Source organism: Lycorma delicatula, chromosome 2 (assembly GCF_047948215.1).
Source record: "Lycorma delicatula isolate Av1 chromosome 2, ASM4794821v1, whole genome shotgun sequence".
Classification (NCBI taxonomy): Eukaryota; Metazoa; Arthropoda; class Insecta; order Hemiptera; family Fulgoridae; genus Lycorma; species Lycorma delicatula.
The window spans coordinates 16206933-16216919 of record NC_134456.1 but is presented as its reverse complement, the minus strand read 5'-3'; the positions used below and the strand labels follow the sequence as shown (position 1 = coordinate 16216919).

The 9987-nt window shown below is 35.4% G+C and overlaps 2 protein-coding genes across 2 annotated transcripts; both read right to left on the bottom strand.

Moving 5' to 3' along the window:
- Positions 1-1421: 1421 nt before the first annotated feature.
- LOC142319843 (uncharacterized) lies at positions 1422-2648 on the bottom strand. The gene has a single exon (XM_075357515.1). It carries the CDS (start codon positions 2646-2648, stop codon positions 1422-1424), a length of 1227 nt encoding a protein of 408 aa, XP_075213630.1.
- A 6147-nt stretch (positions 2649-8795) lies between these two features.
- LOC142320133 (uncharacterized) lies at positions 8796-9987 on the bottom strand. Its single transcript, XM_075357812.1, has 2 exons — positions 9209-9987; positions 8796-9122 (listed from the first exon to the last, which is right to left on the bottom strand). The coding sequence occupies exons 1-2, from the start codon at positions 9669-9671 to the stop codon at positions 9118-9120; spliced, it is 468 nt and encodes a 155-aa protein (XP_075213927.1). The 5' UTR covers positions 9672-9987; the 3' UTR covers positions 8796-9117.

Here is a 9987-nt window from a genome sequence, read left to right as displayed (position 1 = left end):
AAACTTCTTTTTTAGGATAAACATGAAATTTACTGATAAATTCAGTGAACTGTTTTAAGATATTGTTACTGTAACATAGCAAACCAAAAAGCTCATGATCTTTAGTTCCAAATCTGATTACTTTTTGGAAGAATTCATTATACTCATAATAATTTCCATTCTTAAAAAAATAAAGTAGTCCGTTGTTAAAACGAGTAACCCCATCTATATCTGCCGGTATTCCAGGAAACAGATTGGATACAAGATCTGTTCGAGCAACAGTGAATGAACATTCATTTATCTCCCCCACAAAATCTTCATTATAAATCACATAAGTTTTTCCAGTATATGTATTTACGATACCATTAATCGTACAAGGATGACCGATGTTAAAGTGTGAACATACATTCCTAGGATAGCCTATGACCAACTGTTGAGTATTAAGATTGAACATAAACAATTTATGATTTTCAATTAATATTATTTCTCCGTTCGGTCTCTGGTACATCGCATCTATTCCTTTGAATGTATCTAAATCCAAAATCTTATTGTTTAGAGGAGAAGGGATAATTAAACCTAAAATAAAAACAACTATTTCTTTTTTAAGTTATTTATTGTTCTTTAATAATCAAAATACAAATACATATTTTATTTGATGTTAAATTTTAAATACATTTTTATTTCAAATTAAAATTTATTATTCTTCACTCCAGTCTTTTTCATCTTCAGGAAACAGTTGATGAATCTTGATGTCTGGATCTTGTTGCATGTAGTTGGGTAGATCCTCATAAATTTTAGGCGGAACATACCTTCCGTAAAGGTCGATAATAACCTGCTTAGGAAGGTGACGTAGAACGTTACGTCCGGGACTGTTTAAATAACACTCTTTTGCTTTTTCTATAGCATTTCCCACCGTTTCCAACATATAATAAAATTTACTTTGTTCACTCCACCACATGTGTAACCATATAGCCTTTTTCATAGCGCAATTATGTTTTTCACCAAAAGGGCATACTTTATTTATTGAAGAACCGAATAAATCGATCGGAGGACAATCGTAACCGTCAAGGTCTTTTATTATATTCCGTTTATTGTTTAGTATTTGTTCTAACACTTTTTTCTTTTCTTTGCACTTTACATATATAGTACACATTGGTGCTAAATTTTCAAAAATGGTTGATAACCTCAAGTGTTCAATAAAACCCGAATTCCAATTGAATCCGATTTGTTTCTGAAAGTTTTGTATTGCAACTCTTGTAGTTTGAGATGAAATATCATAGTAGTCAAAAGGTGGCTTGAATAGATATTGCTCGAATCGGAGCCCATCCAAAGAAATTAAAACTAATTCTTTAATGTAGACATCAGCGTTGGGTAAACGAAAAAAAGTAAAGTCTGATATAAAGACAGACATGTTGACTTTACCGACTAACAGACTAAACTGGTTAGGAAACGTTTTTGACTGTGCCAGTTAAAGGAGAATATTGCATTATGCAATCACTTATCATCAAACAATAGGCTGTTGTGTTGTCGGGAATGTTGGTAGAAGTTTGTATCTCGATTTTAATATCGACCGCGCCAGTTTTCAAAGTATCGTTTTGTTTTGAACAATCTATAAAGATTAATGGCATAGCATAGTACTTGGATGGGGTAATTAACGCAGCCGCTGAATTCCTGTTATAATAAGATCTATAGAAACTCTTAAACATTTCGTATAATATAATGCTATCTCCTTGAATGTGTTCATAAGGATAATATACTGAATTCAGATACAAGCGTATGTTATTAAGTGAAATGGTATCAAAATTCGAAGCTCTTTTTGTTGCGTCTCCTTTTCTTGATGTTTGAAATCCAATGATAACATAATGAGGTTTTTCCACCTGCGTTGTTGTTTTAACTGTCCAAATTACATCTTTACTGATAGGTAGAGTTGGGTATTCGTACAAGTTCCACTTTCGGAACATCATCAAAATCGGTTCATCCTTATCTACCAGTCTAAGAAGTGATAACCGTTTTTCATCCGATACGTTAACATATGGTATTTTCCAACTAATTTTCGTTATTGTGAAGGTAAATGTTTTTCCAGCTGGAACGACAACAGCATTATTATTAGTGGAAGCCCGAAGCAGAATAAGTTCCTGTTTAACGTTTAGCAGTATCTTATTATAATCTTCAAAAAAGCCCAAGAGCATCTTCAGCGGAAGTAATACCTTAAACTTTGCCGATTCACCATCGATATATACACCGTTGACCGGTTGGATATCTTCAACACCGTCCGATGACCAACCATGCATAAAAATTGAATCTTTTTCGAAGTTTCTCAGTGATAGAGCATTTTTCATCGTTGAAGTTATCCCCACATTTCTCACCCTATCCACCTCCTGTCCTGCAATTTCATAACGAATTTCATCGAAAAGAAACGCGCCAAAATTGTTGCATAGTTTTAGTGTTGAATCTGAAACTCCATTAGCATCACTATACGTTCCGTTGATGAGTAAATAACTTTCGCACGGAAGCGTGTATACATCCTGTTGCTGGACAGGAATTCTTATTTCATCACTATTATTAAATGTAGTTGATGCATAAGGATAGTGAGTATGAAATTCTTTACCCGTAATGCTTTCATCAAATACCGCGTTCGCAGTATCAACGTCTATTATCTGTCCGCTCATTGTTGTAATACTTTAAAACCTAAAGATTCCAAAAATCGTACGTTTTCTCGTGTTAGCCGTTTAAGCTTCGCAGGTTGACTAGTCGTTAACGGGACTATGGGAGGGAATTTATATTCTGCTTTATCAACAAAAATCAGCACCATCGTTTCTTCGTCTTAAATGCAGTCTCACCGTCACTTCTTCACCACCGAAACTTATCAGTTCTGAATTTTGATTATAAACGTGCACAGTTATATTCCGTATAGACTTGGTGTTGACCGGAAGATAAATGACACTGTGCGGTACTTCAATTATCTTATATCCCCGTCCAACTCTGGGATAGAATTCGTGAATGATATGACCTTCTTCTCCGCCTACAAATGAACCGCGGGCGATGTTACAACTTATACGTATTGCATTTACAGATGAAATACTAACAGGTTTCTGAGATGTATGCCAGAAGTTTGCTGGTAGGACCATTTCATCAAATCCCAAAAGAGTACGGATAGAATGTGGTTTTGTAAAATCTACTATTTCAGTACAAAATAAACGCGAGTGCATCGTCGTAGGTTCGATTAAGATTTTAATCAAACATTTTGCATCATTTTTATTGCGATTTCGTTGTTTACCTTTATCATTGTCAGTCGCGTTCGATTCATCGCAGTTGCCCATCCCATGTTTCAATTTAATTTTCAAATCATCAATCTCATACATCCCCGGCGGAAGCTTTATCGATTTACTGCCATGGTAACCGTAATAAAACATATTATTTTTTTCTTTTTCTACATTTTGAATGTTATTATATGACATAAAATCAATCAGGCCGATTTCCCACGCGGCATCGCCGAGTTCTATCGGAGGGAAAAAATCTGCAGACAGTATAGAAGATTTTCCGTTTAGGCAGAACATATCAGAAACTTTAAACATAGATGCCCGCAAACAACTGAATTAAAATCCTGCCTGCGGTCTAAATTATACTGGATGTTGACTTTCTCTTTGTTGGATTTAAGATATTGGACTAGCTCTTTAGGTGGCTGTAAATTACCGTAACTGTCAAAATAAAACACGTTCGCGTTACGTTTTTTATAACAAACCCAATGCGTACCCGGATTGAGGACACTGTCCAAGTTCACTATTCCCGATTCGAATTTATTTATTCTAGCTGGTAAAGTATCGCGCATGAAAACACCTCTGAAGTGGGGTAAATTAATTTTTCGCGCAAACCGTATTAACTCCACATCTGATAAAGGATGAATGGGGAGTTTGCGTAGTAAATTTAATGCTTTTTTCTGCCTTGACGACGACGACGACGACGACGACGACTGCGACCTGCAGACCGGCGTTTTTTTACGCCGCATCCGGTTTTAGATCGGTACGGTTCAAGATAAGCACCTTTCCCCTTTTTTCTTATAGTTTTTTTTCGCACACCTCTGACTGAAGCTTTCTTCAATCTTCCGCCGAATTTACTCTTTATTTTCATAGCGTTTGTTACAGCCCACGCAGCAGCCTTCTCTGCAATGCTGGAATCGGGCGCGGATACCCTTTGCCAAGCTCTTTCCGCTAACTCTTTATCAGCTTGTGCTCTTCGCCGAGAATCGTTGTAGATACTATACGCTATATCATGCGCCTTACAAGCTTTATCGAGTGGATTTATACCAAGATCGCCTCTTTCCAATCTTTGTTTTAGTTTTGTTCCGGGTCCGCAATATTGGTAACCGGGTATGTGAGCCTCGAAAGGAAGAAGATCTACAGCCCGATTGAGAACTGTTCCTACTACGTTACGTGCAATACCGAAAGTTTTACCCGGTAGACTTTCGATCGAACTTATCAATCCGTTTCCTGTTTTACAACTAACGTTACACTTGTTCGTGCTCTTCATTTTATCCCCAACTAAAAGTCTTCGGTCAATGCATCCGTATTTAAATCAGATTCTTTTTCAGTTTGAGTTACCGCATCTTTCTGAACCTCGCTTTTCAATCGAGAAATACTTTCCTCTAATTGCTGACGAACAATGGGGTCATTAGTATTTTTACTTCTTAAAGGATTTTCTATTTCTTTTCCTATCATATTTTCTATTTTAGCGATGATCTCATCGAATTTCTGTTGAATAAGGAACCGTACATATCTCATGGTCACCAAATCGTTTTCATCATCTGGATGAGCGGCGTTTTTGGCACGAGCTCCTTTGAAATCTACCACTTTAAAATGTGTTTGTTCTTCACACGCTAAAAAATCGTGATCAGAGGCATATTGCTCGATTAAATATATGCAATCGTCCATGTTAACAGCATCATCATAATATTCCGCTGATGCTAGATTGCAAATCTTTTTTTCGCGGGCGTCGATATCACCCTCTTCAGTAATCCCAAACGGGATTCTTGAACCAAATTCTGTCTGTCCTAACCTGTTGACTGGCATGATCTCAAATGACTTGCTTACAGTGCGCCTTCTCCTTTTATTAGTCCTCGTTCTTTTAATTCCTCGACTATCGATACAATTTCATTATCATGTGCGGTATTACCTGCCTTTTTTGACGCGATCAATAGTTTTAGCCTCTCACAGATTTCGTTAGGATCATCAAAATAAACGTAATCGACTTTATGGTTTTCATTCAAAGTCATTGCAGATGGTACTAAACCTTCACCTCGTTTTTTCGAGGTGAACGGTGGAAAAAGCTTGCTTATTACTTCCACATACTTAAATCCCGAATTAGTCTTTACCCGTTCCAGAGCGGAATTATTTCTTCTGTGCGCATTTGTTGCGATTAAAATTTTCCTATATTCTTCCAAATCTTCTTCAGTGAATAACTTCGGTTTTTTCCAGAAAAGTAATTCGAACAAACCTCGGCTTGCAGGATACTTCACTTCTCTTATCAGGATGTTACTTTCCTTATCGAAATCGATTAATGAATCTCCAATCTTCAGTTCGTTTCCTTCAAAATGAACACCGTAAACGTTATCCATGTTGTTTTCTACATCTCTGATGGCGTCAAGCATAAATTCCTGCGCTAACCCTTCTCGCATGCTTGTCTTGAGAGACATGCTCATTTGCATTTTCCCTTCGGGTGTATTCAACATTTGTACTATGCTGGGTTGAGATTCATAAGTCTCTTCTTGTTCGATCCTAGGTGACTGTTCGGTTTCTTCGGCTTTTTCAGCTCGATGGTGAGCCGAATAAGAAAGAAATCTTTTAGCCTTTTGTCGACGTCTCATACCGGTCATTTCATCATCTACCCTATCAGATGGTTGAGCTAGCTGAAAAGGAAATGGACTAGAAGTATCCATCTTATTATGTAATTTTGCAGTCGACCTTTTTATTTCAGATTCTGGTTCATCATTTGCTAAAGAACGTTTACTATGTTTCATCCTATCTTCTTCAGTTAATTGATCGAATATAGAACCCATATCAAACCTCTTTTCAAAATCTCGGTAATCTCGCTCCTCTTTTTCACGCAACTCTTCAGCTGAGATTTTCGGTAGTGAACGTTCTTTTGAATCTATTTCTTTTTTTATCCGTTTTCCCATTTCTCTCTCTTCAGAACCGAACTGTTCTGCTATCTTAATCAGAGGTTCAGTAAGCGGTTTGAAATCTTGTTGAAGTCTTAAATCGGACTCGAATCTTCCTCTTACCAATTCGCCATGTTTTCTTTTAATACTCCTGCGGATCTCCGCGATCTCCGCGGTGACACGCTCACGATCCTCCATAGTAGACATTTATGTTTAATCTGACTGCATGCACTCACTATCTTTCTTTAAGTATGTTGAAGTATTTAAAGTTGATTCATAAGCGCGCACGTTAGCCTGTAGGCTTTTTTAGGCTTTTTCATAAGCGCGCACGTTAGCCTGTAGGCTTTTTTAGGCTTTTTCATAAGCGTGCACGCTAGCCTGTAGGCTTTTTTAGGCTTTTTCATAAGCGCGCACGTTAGCCTGTAGGCTTTTTTAGGCTTTTTCATAAGCGTGCACGCTAGCCTGTAGGCTTTTTTAGGCTTTTTCATAAGCGCGCACGTTAGCCTGTAGGCTTTTTTAGGCTTTTTCATAAGCGTGCACGTTAGCCTGTAGGCTTTTTTAGGCTTTTTCATAAGCGTGCACGTTAGCCTGTAGGCTTTTTTAGGCTTTTTCATAAGCGTGCACGCTAGCCTGTAGGCTTTTTTAGGCTTTTTCATAAGCGCGCACGTTAGCCTGTAGGCTTTTTTAGGCTTTTTCATAAGCGTGCACGCTAGCCTGTAGGCTTTTTTAGGCTTTTTCATAAGCGCGCACGTTAGCCTGTAGGCTTTTTTAGGCTTTTTTAGGCTTTTTCAGGCTCTTTTCAAGCTCTCTTTCGCGTTTTTGTATGCTTTTTTCAGGCTTTCCGATAAAGATGTCAAAATTAAATCTGTACCGTCCTTTATCAAAATCTCTCTCCTTATCAATTACTAAAAATCCATTTTTTATCCGGTTCCAAGCCTCATTACATATTTCTTTAAACTTTTCAAATGATATATCCGGTGTAACATGATCATGATATATATGTCTCAGGTTTCTTTCATCCTGTCGAAACACCATGAGAAAATTCGCATTGTCTCGGACCAATTGTTTAGGAATTTTACTATATGTTTGACTCATATAAAACACATCAATGTTATTATGCCGTCCCATAGTAAAATATTTTGTTATGTTATTTTGTTTTTCGCATATTACATCATCGAATATCATTATAGAATTCGGTTCCGTTTCTTCCGGTGCCACAATAACATCGTTATCACTATAAGGATAGTAACCTATCCCTTCAACATCAGTCAACAAACTTTTTAAAAATAAGTATTTAGGCTGGTACAATGATTTAGAAAAAACATATATGTTACTGAACCTTAACCCGCTAGGGTCAAATAAAAGATTGAAAACTGCATTCGTCTTACCAGAATTTGAAGGACCTACAACCAAGCATCTGATATTATCTGGAAGAAGAGGACTATGTCTTTTTATAGAATTTAAATCAGATACCTCACCTATTAAACGGTCAAAATTAATTACTGTTAGCTTCCGATCTTGTTCTTCAGCATCCATCTCTGCTACTGAATAAATTACATAAGTGTAATTTATTTTATTAAATCCTTTTTATCTATCCACGAGTCCTCCTTCTTATCAAATCCCAACCAGCGAACTAATAATTTATCACCGCGTTTTTTTAATACTTTTTCAACCAAATAAACGTTGCCGTACTTGGTTTTACTAAGTTCTTCCGTATAGAAACTTCCTTTTAACACTTCCCCTTTCCCATCTTTAAGAATGTACGTTATAGGTTGTGTTTGTTTTATCTTGAAAATTGTAAAAACTTCATTAGTCCAATTCGGAAGATATCCTTTCGCAAATATCTTTTTATACTTACTTATCCTTACCTGATCACCAACATTAAATTTAATCGTGGTCGTATGCTGATGACGTTTTTTTGCAACCTTTAATATATTTAACAACACTTCGCGTTCGTTTTTATAAGAAACATCTTTAGGTTTAAAACCAGTAGTTCTATGCACCCTATTGTTATATTTTTCAATTATTTCATCCAATATACTTACCCATCGGTAATCACCCTGTTCGGTAAATTTACGCCACATATTAGTCTTGAGAGTTCTATTGAACCGCTCCACTATTGATGCCTTTTTATCGGAAAAAGTTGAATAATGATTTATATTGAATTTTAGTAATAACGATCTCAATTTTGAATTAAACCATTCTTTTCCATCATCGGTTTGAAAATGCTTCATTTTATGTTTATGAAATATGGGTTTAAGGACCATTACAACTTCATCTGCGTTTTTACTCTTCAATGGAAAAGCAAAAGCAAATTTTGAAAAACAATTTATAATTGTGAGAATATATTTATATCCCCTATTAAATCTTGAGTATTGTATCATCTCTACTAAGTCTGCTTGGTACAAATCGTCTATACCCTTAAGTTCAACAGACCTTGTCAAAAAATTTCTGCGAGCTTGCTTGTGAAGCTCTCTTGCTATCCCTTGTTTAACACTCATCATTTTATTATAAACTAAATTTAAATTGGATGTTTTTAACTTATATATTTAAGGTGAAAAATAAGGATAAAATAATAAAATTCTTTTCAATTTATAAATCTATTTATTCATTGGTTTTGATAACATATTATTTCACAAATAATAAACGAGATAAAATTCCCACTCAATTAATTTGTTTCGCAAAAATTCATATTCAATAACTGTCGGTATTTTCATTTTTACTACTTCTGTTTTATTACCGAAATATTTTCCTTTCTTTATTACTTCTAATCTTGATAAAGGGAAAGTTTTCTTCAAAATATTTATTAAATGATTTATCGATTTTATTCGACCTCCCGGTACAAATCCTATTATCCATGAATCGCTTGTGATATCAGATTCAGATTCGCAAGCTGTCTCGTCGGAAGAACTCTCTCCCATCATTGATAAATATTCTTCAGATGAAGACGAACCCATTATTTCTCCACAACACTCCGTCAGCAATTAACCTAGAACAAACAAATAGAAAATAATTATACAAATACTTATATATTACTGATAAACTTATAAAAATGTTTACTAAAATACAACACACCTTTCATTTTATTTTTCACCATTTTGCAATTATATGAAACTTTTTGATGCTCCTTAAACGGGTTATCATTATCCAACCACTCAAAAATTTCAAGACCACATTCGATACATGCCACAGAATCCATCACGCCGGTGAAATAAAATCCTGCTTCCAACAATAATTCAACCTTTGGAAAAAGCCTTGGCCAATTACTAAAAGTACTCATCATCAGGTCAATACAAACTATGCTATCTTTAAAAAATAAACAACAATTGAATAATTCTTCAGCAACACTACAAGTTTCATCATATGTTTTATGTGCAATTCCGCAATGAAATAAATTAGTTTCAGAGGTTATAGTCCAATTACATTCCTTACATGAAACGATTCCATCATTATCGAAGCGATTTAATCCACATTCTTTAATAATTCTGAATGGGAGTGTGTTTATCCTTTTGCTGAGCGCCGCAAACGGGACAAACATCTCCTAGATTTATTTTTCTGATTCCACTTTTGACAGCATATAGTCTTATATCAAATTCAATTTCTTCTAGTTCTTTTTTAAATATGTTCAGCCTCTCACAGTAGCTCTTAAGAATCTCTTTTTGCAACTGCGACATCAATCTTAAACAGAAACAAAAAAATATTAGAAACAGAAAATATTAGGAACAAAAAATTAAAAAATTCCTTTCAATAAATTATTAACATACCTTTTTCACGAATGAATAATTATATTCTTCTTCTATGACTGTTGATTACTTCTTCTACAACAACTGATTCATTTGGTTGCAAAAAGGAAA

Bases quoted from the DNA above. Each gene is read 5' to 3' on its own strand.
- LOC142319843 (XM_075357515.1), bottom strand. From the start codon at position 2,648: ATGAGCGGACAGATAATAGACGTTGATACTGCGAACGCGGTATTTGAT.
- LOC142320133 (XM_075357812.1), bottom strand. From the start codon at position 9,671: ATGTTTGTCCCGTTTGCGGCGCTCAGCAAAAGGATAAACACACTCCCA.